At 33.1% G+C, this 14,113-nt stretch overlaps 2 protein-coding genes across 3 annotated transcripts; both read right to left on the reverse strand.

Moving 5' to 3' along the window:
* Positions 1 to 3,937: 3,937 nt before the first annotated feature.
* On the reverse strand, positions 3,938 to 5,496 carry LOC116337201. The gene is made up of 2 exons (XM_031761586.1): positions 4,946 to 5,496; positions 3,938 to 4,416 (listed from the first exon to the last, which is right to left on the reverse strand). Exons 1-2 carry the CDS (start codon positions 5,259 to 5,261, stop codon positions 4,031 to 4,033), a joined length of 702 nt encoding a protein of 233 aa, XP_031617446.1. The 5' UTR covers positions 5,262 to 5,496; the 3' UTR covers positions 3,938 to 4,030.
* Positions 5,497 to 7,635: 2,139 nt separating this feature from the next.
* On the reverse strand, positions 7,636 to 11,183 carry LOC116336979 (elongation of very long chain fatty acids protein 4-like). 2 transcript variants are annotated; one of them, XM_031761232.1, is made up of 8 exons: positions 11,073 to 11,181; positions 10,858 to 10,917; positions 10,655 to 10,751; positions 8,516 to 8,795; positions 8,387 to 8,444; positions 8,241 to 8,278; positions 8,078 to 8,179; positions 7,636 to 7,978 (listed from the first exon to the last, which is right to left on the reverse strand). In XM_031761232.1, the coding sequence occupies exons 2-8, from the start codon at positions 10,907 to 10,909 to the stop codon at positions 7,805 to 7,807; spliced, it is 801 nt and encodes a 266-aa protein (XP_031617092.1). In that variant the 5' UTR covers positions 10,910 to 10,917; positions 11,073 to 11,181; the 3' UTR covers positions 7,636 to 7,804. The 2 variants fall into 2 exon arrangements, with proteins under 2 accessions (XP_031617092.1, XP_031617091.1); XM_031761231.1 differs by having other exon boundaries at positions 10,858 to 11,183.
* Between the last annotated feature and the right edge of the window lie 2,930 nt (positions 11,184 to 14,113).

Consider the following 14,113-nt stretch of genomic DNA (forward strand, 5'->3'; position numbering starts at 1 on the left):
TAACTGGGAAGATTAATGAAGAGGCAGGTACTTCGACTGAAGTTGCTATTGGAAGAGGAGGTACTCCCGAAGATTCTTTGTGTCAGGAAATAGATGAAATTTTTAATGATTGCTCAACATTGCTGCCAATATTAGACGATTCAGTTCCCATTTTGACTCTAACCCAATATTGGACTTCTGATAACTTCTCGAATCGAGCATTAAGTCCCCCAAGTTACAGTCCAAGCACTCCAGGATATATCAGATGCCCGACTCCATGGCTTCCAGGAGAAACGGATCCTCAAAACTATCCGACAAATTCCGAAACTTCTCCGGATTCCAACCAGGCTGTAAAGGGGTCTGATAATGAGGGGGATCTACTGAACCCAATGAACGAGATTGAAACGGTTGATCTAGAGGACTATGAGGAGGAAACTGATTCCGTCATTATCATTTATGATAGTGACGTTGCCACATCCAAGGCGGCATCTGTCTGTTCTCAAAATTCTCAGGAAAATGAGAAGTCGGAATTGGCAAACGGGGCCCAATTGAATCGTGTTCTGGACACCCTAGGGAATACTTTCTCTGATAATAGTCTCATAATTTCTACCATCCCCAAAGGCTATACTAGAGAAATTCCAAGTATTGTGACGAAAGAATCGCAACAAGTTTATGAGGCATTTGGCATGTATTTGATTCCTGAGTATCAATTCGAAGATGAGTATGCCACCATGGGTATCTCACCCGTATTGGCTGCTAAGCGTCGTTTGAATTTTAATAATATTTTTATTCATTAATCGAAACAGATTTGTCATTTTTCTTCTCTTTATTTAAGAAAAAATACTCATGTTCTTTTTATGGTGAATGGTTTTAATAAAGAAAATTTTGTCAAAAGAATCTCGTATGTGTGTATTTTTTTTCTTTTTTTTTGAATTTTCTGTAGGTTTTTCTTTTAGCGATATGTTAGGTTATACCTTAAGGTACGTTGTCCGTAGAATCATAATGATAGGCTATTTCGCCGTAGATAGTTCATGTAGTAGAGTAATGTACTCGACCTGACATGGAGCAAGGGTATGGCATGCTATGTAAAATGATGGCGAACTAAAACCTTTCAAATTTGTCGGAATAAACCTTATAATTCTATGAACAAAATTGCACAAATATGAGATAGTCAATACGAAATTTGTATTTCAGATTCTATCCGATAGATGGCGTTACGGTTTGGCACGTCGCCATGTCTCTCATATACGTGCCATTCACTTGACATGGAGTCTTCGTATAGATTTGAAGAATTTTTCGATTGGAGACAGGAAGTGTTCCAAGAAAGGGCTATACGAATTAGAAGACTCCATGGGCCGAAATCGAAATTTCTATATAAGGCTTGAATAGCCAAATTTTGTTTTTCCTTGTGATTCTCAATTTCGTCATCAGTTATAATTACTAAGTTTGATTTAAAATAACGTAGTTATTCGCCATAATGGCTTTTAACCTGAAATTAAACCAAAGTAACTATGAGAGCTTATAATTTATTACTATCCTTTAAATATAACTAAAATATTATTTCTCATAGTACGTGTTCTTGTTTTAAATGAGGGGATTCTGTAATTCCCTGCTGATAATAATTAATATTGGGACTAAAACTTAATAACGGGATTTTTTAAAATGAAAAATGAAGGTTTATTTAAAGGAAAATGTAAAATATATTTTATTCAAAGTACTGTCCATCACTACTTAGCCACTACTTTTTCCCATCTTTCTGGTAGCATACGGATTCCGCGTCGAAAGAACTCCTCGTCTTTTGAGGCTATCCATCCATCGACCCAATTTTTGACTTCTTCGAAAGAACGGAAGTGCTGCTCAGCCAGGCCATGCGTCATCGATCGAAACAGGTGGGCTATATGGGCTTTGTACATTATTCAAAAGGGTAGGAAACGGTGTCGGTTTTCTCCCATTTGGATTTTAATTTAATGTTTGTTTTATAAGCACAGGTTATAATGATATGACCGGTTCACCTTTCTCTTTTACATTAAACGAAACCAAAAAAGGTGTGTTTTGAATGTACTGCGGAAGAAGCTGAATGTGTTCAAATTAGGTGCGAATTTTTTTTCTCCTCATTTGTGCAGCAAAAAAACGGTGTAACATTTACGCTTCGTAAAATCAGTTGAAAGACTTTTATGAGAGCTTTTTGTTTTGGCCAATGGGCTCCAAGTCCATTGTGATTCGTATTTAAACGATTTGCAACATTTGAAAAGAATGTCGATTTAATTACTGTTTGAATTTGCGTCACTGAAATGTTTGACAAAAAGATGATTGAATTAAAAAGCGGATTGTGACGACCACAAACATATTTCAACATTCTCATAAAGACGTCTCTTCAGTCAACCGTTAAAAGTTAAGGTTTCATGAAAAATGGTTCAGTTGGCGAAAGGTTTTTTTTGTCCGATAAATATGTGAACTTTGATGCGTCAATGGTATGAAAATTTAATTTGATTTTTTCCACATCACACGTATTTGCTACAAAATTCAGTCACACGTGAAAAAGTGATTTAATTTCACGAGAAATTCGGTAGAATATTCAGATTATTTGATTAAGGTCACCCATTCAAAAAACACAAATATTCATGCTTCCAATGAACAATCAACAATTATCTTATAATACTTAAGCAATTGTTTTTGTTTTGTTTCTTTCGACAACACACACTTACAGTTACGTGGTGAAAAATTTAAAGCTGTCATCGATCGAATTAAAATTGACGCTTGTTTTTCTATACTTCGACATAAATACATTGTTTGAATAGACAATGTTTTCAATGTGTGAAACGGGGGCGGAAGAAAACAAAAATTCGATATGCCAAATTGAATTTTCATTCAATATTTTTGAGGATCAATTATATCATTTTCCAATAAAGATTATTATAAATAAATTAGAGAATTTTTCAATCTTTTTTCCCTCTCAATAATGATCAACGCACATTGAATTTCATCCGATTAATTTTATGTGACACAAATGTTATTAAATTAAAAGTGCTTACCTTTCTGCCAATTTTTTTGCTGCTGCTATGAAAGTTAACTTAATATTATTTCGTTTGGTGTTTGATGAGTCGTTTATCGAGTTTGACTCCTTTTTGGATCACACGCAATAAATGTCACTTTCAAAATATGTACCAAACGTTTTGAAACGAAAATTTGCTCACAAGAAATCAAATGGAAAAGTTAAGTAATCAAACGGAAAATAATACGTTTGAAAAGAAAAAATCTCAATTTCGATTAACTTTTTGTTTTCGTTCTTAAATTGTATTTGTTTATACAAGTCACTAGTTCTAATGAAATTTGGTATGAATTTGAATTCACGTGCGAAATTCGGTAAATTCAAACAAAAAAAACGAGGACGAACAATTTAGAGTTGTTGGTTTTTTCAAGGCGCTGTTGATATACTGAATGCTGAACATCAGTCGCTCGAAAAGCTTGCCGCTCACGCAATAGCCTTTTTCATCCACGCTCACCCACATGCGGTGTGTGTTACACGTTTAAGGGGAAAATGCTTTCACTTGCGTTTTTTTTGTTATCATTTTTGTAGTCTGCACCGAACATACCAAACAGAAATGTTAAACGTTAAGCTCTCGGTTTCATGGTGTATCGCGACGAAATCGGAGATTTACAAACTCTTAACGATTGAATCAACAGATGCCTTTTGCACATGAACACGGTCGGACGCACGAATCGTTACGCTCTTCAGGATACCTAATGTTATACAATATGATTATTATTTGAATATTTGACGACACGTCATTTTGCGAGACGTATGTTCAGTTTGAATGCGAAAATTCAGTGAGTTTTAATTAAATTGAAACTAGCTAATAGTCATCGATATTTATTTATTAAAATGTTTACATTGATTCATTATAATACATTTCTTGTCCCACCGCTTTTTTCGGTATATTTAGTTTCTCAAGCGCACATTCTCAATAAATAAATAAATAAATAAATAAATAATAAATAATTTTTGCTTTCAAACTTGACTATAATTGCTCTTAAACAAAATTCTTACATATTAAATGACAAATCGATTTGGTCTTAGTTCATGTTCGTAGATATTATCTGGAATAACATTATGAAATTTTGACTCTGATGTTTCACGGTCCCAATCACTGCCGCCATACTTCTTCAACGGAACATGAACAATTTCAACTTTTGAATCATTGTTTTGGTGGCTGTTTGATAAAAAAAATTTCAATCCAAGTATGAGCGAGGCCAACAATGACATTTTACTAAACACAAATGCGGCACTCGACAATATAGTGACGACCTTGACGAACATCGGAAACATTATCATTTTCGTGATGAACAAACCAATTATGACCGGATACAACCATTTGTACTTCTTCTTTTTTCCGCCGCCAAACTTTGGAAACTTTCCCCCGACATACTTCTTCCGACCTGTATTAATAAACACATGTTGATTTTTTTTTTGTAAACGAAAAAAAAAGTATTTAATATATGAATTTTGTAACACACGGTGTACTTAATAACTGAAATCATCACAATCTGTTCATGAAAAGAGAAAACGGTAATCCAATGTTTACACCATATGCTGTAATGTTTCGGAAAATTTCCGAAAGAAAAATGTAAATTCGCATCGTTTTTTTGATATGTCATTAAACTCGAACGGCTCAATCAACGTTTTGTGCGCTTGATATTGATGACAACACATGAAAAATGAGCCAATTTGAATGAATCGCCACCTGACTTTGTCAATGATGTCTAGAAGATAGACCGATGGAATTTAATCTATACTTCACATATTCCGACATTTTCAACGTCAGACTTATATAGTCAATTCGAAGGCGACCCTGAACCAATTGAGCGAAAATGAAATCGAACAAAAAACACACACACACACATTTGCACAAACATCACGACCGAGAGATGCAGAAAAAGAGACATAAAAGGAGATAAGCTGGTTCACCTGTTTCCACCTCAGTTAATGCGTCACCACCCGAATCGCTGCTCGTTCGAAATGTTGAAACATCAATAGCATCGTTTGGTTTTGGCATTTTCATACCATTGTCAAATGCAGTCACATTTATCGCTGATGTTCGAATGTGATTACCGACCTCATTGACTTTGTTATTATTGTTGTTACTATCGAAATAAGCGGTTCGTCTGTCGTCTGTTTGTGATTTAACTTCATTTATCATTGACACACTATTGTCCACCACATAACAGTCAACATATTTTGTAAAAATCGAAATTGTCAATAGCAAATAAAGTGGCGAGAACATGGTATTTTTTTATTTTTTTATTTCACAAACGACCAAATTTGTGTGCATGCAGCACAGGCACGAACCGAAAACCAAATTCTATTGAATTTAATCAGTTTTATTATTTTATTTATGACCGTTGTTAATTCGAGAGTAATCCGATTCTATGGTTATCGCCAATCGAGATGGCACACACTCTTTGATAAATAAATAAAAAAAAGTTTCTTCTTTTTTCCTAATAATAAATTTATTAACAACGAACGGAATCACACACAAAATCGAAATTCATTCGATTAATTCACGAAGAGTTGATTTGAATGACACAAAGACTCCAAACTGAATGACAATGGAATACATAGATCAATGGCTTATATATCAGCTACTGGAGAGGAAAATGTGGGTGAAATGAGCGCATATATTGCAAAGAAAATTCAAAATGCATATCTAGAGTAATCAACGCTTCACTTGTGCCAATGAAAAATAACAAACGAACGCACAACGTATACCACAATTTCTTTGATGTGAATGGATACACTTACAATGGGACTAACATTTTCGCTACTTTCTTCCCCATTCGTTTGATAATGTGATATTTCTCTATTATTTTTCTCTTTTTTTTTTTTGTTTCTCTTTGTCAAATCGTTTTTGGATCACTAAGCAAACTAATTGATTGTCTTCTCCATCATAATTCCTATTTTTTTTTTCTGTTCGTTTGCTCGAATATTCTTGTGATTGCACATTTTTAGTTCAATTGATATACAAATACAATGGGCACATACAGTTATGAATTGATCGTGGTACGCATCGGGTTTCATTTGCTGCCGACACGAATGTCAACTACACATCGTTTCTATTTCGATGTTTTTTTTAATTAATTGCTTCGTTGCAGACCATAAGTTATTGTAACTGAACAACAACAACAATTCTTTTGAAAAATGATATTTTTGTTCTGTTTTATTCGCCATTGATCTGTGTGATTCAATACGAATTTTGTGCGACTCACGCTGCATTTCGAAGCCATTGTGTCTTTTTCTAACGGCAAAATCATGCATTTCTTTGCAAATTTTCTTTTATTGATTTCATCGAAGTCGTCGTCGTCTTTGTCGTCATCGTCATGTTATTCTACATTTCTCTTTTTGTAAATAGTGTGACGTCTATTTCAATTTCATTACTTTCGCCATATATTTGCAAGTGGTTTTTTCATTATACTAATTTTTGTGTGTGTGTTCACGGTGTTCACAAACTATAATCTCGGTTTTTGAATTAACTTCACCGATGTTCTCTTGCCTGTAATTTGTGGTAACTTGTTGAACATTATGATTTATAATATTACACACTTAATATGCTTCATTTAAAATAAATGGACGACATACGCCGCACCCCATTGTTTGACATCGCTTACATTAAAGTTTCTCGATTTTCATTATATGGAAGTTGAATGATGATGGTTTTCTTACCACCCACCATCAAACTTAAACATATTAATGGACGGAAAACGATGTAAATAGTTTATTGTTTGTGTTGATGCCAACAACGGCTGAATCTCAATGAGCAAACAAAGTATCGTCTTCATCTTATTCAAGCGAGTATATTCAACAAAGATTGAGCAGGTAAAGCCAAGAAGCATCAACATACGATTTGTGCTCAGCATTGTACTTGTTACGTCGTGCATGAATACAAATTGTAGTGCTTCTTTATTTCAGAGAGAACTTCATTTATTTTGTGAACATTAGGATGTTGATGAAAATCATTTGGCTCAATAGCGATATAGTCAATGCTTTTAATGTTGTCAAATATGAACAGGCAACATCAGCAATGCTATTGTTTTTGTCAGTTTTTCTAGGCATTTCTGTTGCAAACAGCAGAAACAAGCCAAATGATACAAATATGGTGATGAAGCGAATTTTCTTTTCAGATGCAATTTTGCACAAGAATCAAGAAAAGTCGGAAAATAGCAGATTCATTTGGTTGCTTTGCAATTCGAAAACAGAAGATTCATTAATGGCCACTGAATGAACAACGCACATCTCAGGTCCGTGTCCGTGATGAATGGTGGAGGTATGTTGAAGTGCAAAACAAACTCTCTTTTCAAGACAAAAGTTTCAAGTGTCGTATGACAAGTGTATGCTAGGATGCTGATGTTCACTTCCCCAATGGGAGACTGAAGCATGAAAACAAATAGTTTGAGCACCCCTCTCCCAAGCAGAAATTTGTTACCTCCTTCCCCCAACCAGAACATATTGCGGTTCTGATGTACCATGTGAATGACTTGTTTTCAAATACTTTTCCAAAAACCAAGAAGTGGAATCATTCCATCGAATGATAATAATAACAATAATCGATATGAAACTCTTACGCGGAGAAATTCTACCGCATAGCGTTAAACTTTGAGTCAGCTTTTTTGTTATTTATTATTCAAGCAGATCATTTATCTTTTTAATAAATTATATAAAATAATATTTAGGTACACAAAAATTATTTTTCTTTAAATCTACTTCTTAAATATGATGGAAAGGCATGGAAACTTGTCGACTTGAAATGTGTGTGTGTGGGGATAAAGTGTCCTAATTTCCTTTCGTTGAATATGATTTCTTCGTGTATGCTTTGTTGAAAAATCCGTAAAACATGTAGAATATCAAAACCACATTTGGCACGTATATCGCCATCAATAGCTTTGGCACTTCACAGCCGCGTACCAATGCGAGCGCGCATTGTATGAGGATAATTGTAAATTGAATCTATCACAATTGAAAGAGAGAGAGAGAGAGAGAGAGAGAGAGAGAGAGAGAGAGAGAATTAAATTGAACCGAACCAAAAATGATGAAAAAAGTACAAACCATTTGAATGAGTGTAATGTTTTTCTTTATGCCTTCCAATTTTCGTTGAACTTCCGGTCCAAACAAAGCGGCGAAATAATAACTATACATGATAACATGCACCTAAAAAGAAACAAAGAACTTATCATCATAAGCCGAAAACAAAATGAAAATCATAATTTACCGATGAATTGATGACCACACTGAATAAGACCATGCCACCTGTGCAAAAAGGAAATAAAAAAAAAACGAATGAATGCCATTGACATAATGCAAATAGCATATCTTTTGCATTGTATTATCATTTCATTTTCATAATAAGAAACCGACCTGCTGTGTATTTGACGAGAATCCATGCTAATGTTGCTGTGCTGACATGATGATATACCTAATAATATATAAATAATTTATATCGGATTTACCAACAAATATGTATTTGTTTTTTTTAAAATGATTTACATGCAATTTTGAGACTTGATTTTGTTTCTTTCGCAATACAAAGAATACAGTTTCCACAAGTTCGGCCAATTTTAGCAAGAATGTTTGGTATGTATATGTCAGCGCTGTGGTTGCTTTCAGACTGTTTTTATAGTCGACACTTTGACATTTCCAGAATTTTATGACATTAAATTCATTGGATACTAGGCCGATTATTATATAACAACAAACCGCAACTTGAGCCAAGTTATAGCAAGCCAATAGCCATTTCAGGTTGTATGCCTTTCGATTTTCCATGTAACTGTAATGATGAACAAAAAGGAGAAGAAGAAAAAAAAGGAACAGAATTACAAAGTCATTCGCTGAGGAAACAATAATCATATGACCTCTAGAAATGACCTAAAAATGAATATGTGGAATGTCGAATTTCGGAATTCCGAGCGGGCCATTTATATTATTCCCACTTGGAAACAAATATTGATCAAGATGACAGTTAACTATTTCAATGCACGCAAATTTCCGATCGAATACAAATGAATTTAATCGAAATGAAAGAATGCCTTTTCAAAGGCAGACAAAAAATTATTCGCTATTTTTTTTTGTCTTTCAATGTGCCGGTTTCTATTTTTAGACATAATATAATCGAAATCGACATCAAATTTTAATAGATATCGCAAAACAAATTAATGCCCTTTTCCCGGTCACTTTTTTTTCTTCGTATCAACTTGAAATATATAGTGCATTGGCATTATACGATTAATTATTGGTCACATTAACCATGACTACGTTCCCATTGAACCAAATGCATAAATCAATTTAAATCAGCCAATCGTATGAAGTTCATTACTTGTGTCCGAATACATTTTCAACGGCCCAAGTTCGGAAATAGTCAGTCATTTTATTTTTGTTCGTTTTGATACGATATGGTTTGACTAATTTATTTTATACATTCAAAACATGACAAAGAATACAAAAGTAAGAAATAATTAATCTTTTTTTTTGTCGTAATTTGTATACAATAGCAACTCATTTAAATATATTACCAATATAGACGAAGTTAAATGTTTGTATGCAGTGGTCACACAATTTCAAAAGTTCATCCGTTCACCGAAAAAAAAATCAATAGTGATGAGCTGACCCAACGGAAAACGTAACTGTTTCGTACACATTTCACTCATGTTGTTGATATTATGATTAATTTGTAATTTGACTGTTAAATCGATTTAATTGACCATTTATTTGATTGTTTGCATATAATTTTTTTTTCGCCAGGGTTTCGAAGACCAATTGACAAACTCATCGAGAAAAATGCTCATTCAGAACAATCGTACCCTTGTCTCTTGTCAAAAAACATATTCAAAACAAAAATCAACCTCATACCAGACTGACTCCATTTTAAAATAACATGCAAGCTATTCCATAATATGCAGTAACGATGTATGCTTATAATGTGAATCTCACATTTGCTTGAAAAAGTTTTGAAAAACGTGCCTCAATTCATTTTTGATATACCACCCATACAAAAAAAACTTCATTTGTTGCCACACGATGAATGGCTTCGTATTCGTATTTGCAGTTCTTTATCAAAATTATAAATTCTCCATTAACGACACCCTAGAGGGGTCTTGGCCTGAACCACTAATTTTGAGATTTTTTTTTTTGAAGTGAAAACTTATTTCAAGTCTTCGATTTTCCTGGGATTTGTTCATGATTTATATTTTCCATGATCTAGATCTCTGAATTGTATTTGCTTAAATGAATTCTTCAGAAAAGGAAGGAATGTCCCAAAAAAATGTATATGAGGATGCCCTTAATGAATTTATTGGATTAATTTTGTAGGAAAACTGCACGTTGGGCAGGAGAAGAAGATATTTTATATTTATATATTTTGAATTTTCTTTATTGAGATACGTCATCATTTTTAGTACTTATTTTCCTATCGTATTGAGAATCAAACGTAATGCCTCGTGCATTCATGCCAATTGCATTGCATGTTAAATGTCACAAGTTCACCGTTCAAATGAACCTATTATCCGAAATAATGTTATGTGGTTGAGTGTATCCACACCGTGATGCATAAATGAATTAATAATAAACGAATAAAACCATCACACTCTTCCATGGCTAAATTTAACGAAATGAAAATACATTGTAACTTACGCCGGTCCAAATCTGTATATAATTAATAAGTATGTTGTTAAAATGGCAATCAAAGGTAACGGACTACTCATCAGCGGCCAATTGGTGACCCGTGAATCTGTTTTATTTTTTGTAAAAGTATTTATCCTTTGTTTTAAATAAATCCTGTTACATACTTCAATGCTACTATAAATGTGTGTATATAAAAAATGGACATTAATCACCTCCGTTCCATAAAAAATCATAGTTAACGCCACTCATAGTTTGCTGCTCCATTTTTCAAACTAGTTGAACACAGTATTTTCACGAAAAAAAAAAATGAAAGAAAAATAAACAAAATACGTAGTCGTAAGGAATATGTGTCAAGAAAATGAGGAAAAATTGTTCGATATGAAAACGATTTCAGTGTTGGTTTTGGTTGTCGAAGAGAATCACATACTCCAACTGTAAAATGATAACTGAAATATTTAAACGGCTTTAATACATTTCCTAAACACTTTCCTTTTTGTTTTGTGGAAACTTATCGCACCAATTCTCTTGACACCCAATCACAAACTACCGAGTATTGTTCTTGAAACGGCGATATTTAATTTATTTTTAATTTACCGCTGCCCCTTCGACGTGTGTAGTTTGCATTTGTTGAATGTAATTTGCGGTGTATACAATGAATTTTCGAATGATTACAAAGTACACACATTTGTATGTATTTTATGGAAAATAAAAAAATACGAATCACATGATAATTGAGTGATACTCGTACTGTGTGTGTGTGTTTTGCAGTTGACGTTTGATAAGCTTTGGATTAGGCAATTTGAATTTGAAAATCAGTTTTATATTCGGACGAACTTTGGAAAAAAAAGGTCTAGCTCAAGCGAGCGCAACGCACTCAAAAATTGTGCACATATTGCCACACATGACATTCAATGCATTCGCGATATGAATTAATATTTTGAATTCGATTATTTTCGCAATGAAATTACCACACAAATAAATTGGAATGAATAAAATTTGTTATTTGAAACCAGAAATTGGTAACTTTATACCACCAACGCCCAGAGTGCATACATTTTTGATCACCAGTATTTTTGATTAATCACATTTGGCATCAATGTTGATATGATTATCGATTGCCGTAACTAAAAAGTGATAATTCCATTCGAGTTCTGTGGAACAAAAAATGTCACCCATCACAATTAGAATCGATACTTATCTATTTCAATGATTGAATTTATATTTAAAACGTTTGAAAAATAATTTATATATAAATATCGGATTAATTAAATATGCACGAAGTCAATTATTGGTAAAAAAAATCACGCAACATAAATTAGTATAATGCTATTTTATTATCATGCAATGTTCAACCAATGGTTCGTATCTTGGATAATCCATCTAACGCTGGTTTTTCGAATTAATATCTGGAATAAAGTACACAGACGAAAGCATTGAAACCTTCACAATTCACCCATATGTGGCGCTAGTTATGGTTATATTTTCAATTTAAACTTCGAAATCTGTTGGATTTTTTGTACAGAAAAATACTGTCCAACTTGCGCAGGAGTTGCAGCTGAATAAACAGAAGCAAGAAAGCGGATTTCAATCGAATCTTTGTGGAGATTATCGAATTAATTTATAACGAATTGCTTGCCTGTTTGTTTCGAGATTTACCTGAAAATGAATCGAATTTGTTTCCCAAAGAAAACGAAAACCAGTAGAATCTTATCTCAATGGAATCTTTATTTCAATTTTATTTACACTTTATTTTCTACCTAGTTTAAGACTTTGATTGGCGCCCGGAAAATAATGGCTAGCTAATGAAGGTTTTTTTATTTGCAAAATTTTCATATATTATATTATTATTATAATTGAAAAATAAAAATCAAATTTTTTATGGGCTTTGTTTTAGTTTGCATTTGGTTTTTACTGCACCTTGAAGATGACGAAGAATGCGGAATGAATTTTTATCTCTTTTAATTTCTAAAACATTTATTACGTCGATTTGTTTGTTTAAATGATTTTGAAAATTCCAAAATTCACGTAAATTGGGTCGTATTGTAAGAAATTTCCATGCCGTTGGTACGACGTGCGAACAGTCGAACTTTTGTAACATTGTACACTGTACAGACTTTGTGCAATCCAAAGATAAATAAACAAATTGTTTTAACTACGATGTATTCATTGTAGGTTTGCCGTTTGAATGTGTTTTTGTTGGATTTAAGGAATGTGAATGAGATACACACACACGCACACTATTTGTTCAAATAAAAAAAGCAAAACAAAAGAAAGAGCAAGTGATTAAAAAGCGAGGAAAAAAACATAGTATGTATTGCTAGATGCTCGGTAATAACTGCGTATTAAAAAAAGCGAAAATCATTCATTAATGATAAGTGGTGTGCTCAAAGAAAGATACCAATACGCACAGTAACCATATCGATTAACTCGATTAATTTTATTGGTGAAAATACACAAAAATGAAATAGAAAAAGAAAATGCATTTCATTTTGAAATTGTTTGGTTTTTCATTTGTTGTGTGTAGTATCATTTCTTTTTCTCTCTTTCCTCCATTCAAGTGTTTTCAGCCAAACGGTATTGGCTTAAAATTCCAATTTGTATGATAGTTTGTACGATTCTCATCATATATATATTTTTTTTCGTTTTGTTTTTGCTACATGCTCATTTCTCTCAAGTACGTGTGTTTTCATTTAATTTACATCTATGGGTGAGTTTAGGGAATGAGGAGATGTATGCGCAAGCGAAAAGATAAATAAAAACGGAAAACGCGTTCACTTTCTAACCAAACAACAACAACAAAAAATTGTATATGAATCCGACACGCACAAAAAGTCTATTGATTATTGTGATTATTATTGTTATTATGCAGACTTGAATTTATTTGGAAGTAAATGAAAAATGAAAATATGCACTCGTTAAAAATGTTTTACATTAAATAAACATTGATCGAAATGGGAATAAGTGATCGATTACTTTTGGCTAACTTGACCCAATTTTAAAGACGTGCTCGCGACATTTTTCTTTTTACTCAACAATTTATTTGGGGTCAATGTAAAACATTTCTCGTATGATTGCGATTGAATATGACGATTTTTTCAGCGAAAATCAACTCGAATGTAGAGAGAAAAAAAATCACGGTTCTGGCGAAATAACTCTAGCAAAAGAGTTATTTTTATAGAAAAAAAGAAGCGAAAAATCGAACAAATAATGACGAAGCGTGACAATATGTCATTGTAATTCAATTGACTCAGGCAGTATTAGAAACTATTGTGTATTTATTTCATGTCAACTTTCGTTGAACATTCACACCAATGAAGAGAAACAGAAATTTGGGCTTCCAGCCGATACATTGTATAAATACACATAAATTTGACTCGAATCAATTACGGACGCATCACAAGCTAAACGAAGTGCAAAATAAGGAGAAGAAGAAAACTATGAAGATGTGTAACAGATAATGATTTCAAA

The sequence above is a fragment of the Contarinia nasturtii genome, unplaced genomic scaffold, assembly GCF_009176525.2.
Source record: "Contarinia nasturtii isolate CC-2019 unplaced genomic scaffold, AAFC_CNas_1.1 Cnas_scaffold_220, whole genome shotgun sequence".
NCBI classification, from domain to species: Eukaryota; Metazoa; Arthropoda; class Insecta; order Diptera; family Cecidomyiidae; genus Contarinia; species Contarinia nasturtii.

Bases quoted from the DNA above. Each gene is read 5' to 3' on its own strand.
- LOC116337201 (XM_031761586.1), bottom strand. From the start codon at position 5,261: ATGTTCTCGCCACTTTATTTGCTATTGACAATTTCGATTTTTACAAAA. The intron at 4,417-4,945 runs GTGAACCAGCTT...TTATTAATACAG, and splicing joins ATTAACTGAGGTGGAAACAG to GTCGGAAGAAGTATGTCGGG.
- LOC116336979 (XM_031761231.1), bottom strand. From the start codon at position 10,909: ATGGAGCAGCAAACTATGAGTGGCGTTAACTATGATTTTTTATGGAAC. The intron at 8,796-10,654 runs GTAAGTTACAAT...TCATCATTACAG, and splicing joins ATATACAGATTTGGACCGGC to TTACATGGAAAATCGAAAGG. The intron at 8,279-8,386 runs GTCGGTTTCTTA...CTTTTTGCACAG, and splicing joins TCTCGTCAAATACACAGCAG to GTGGCATGGTCTTATTCAGT.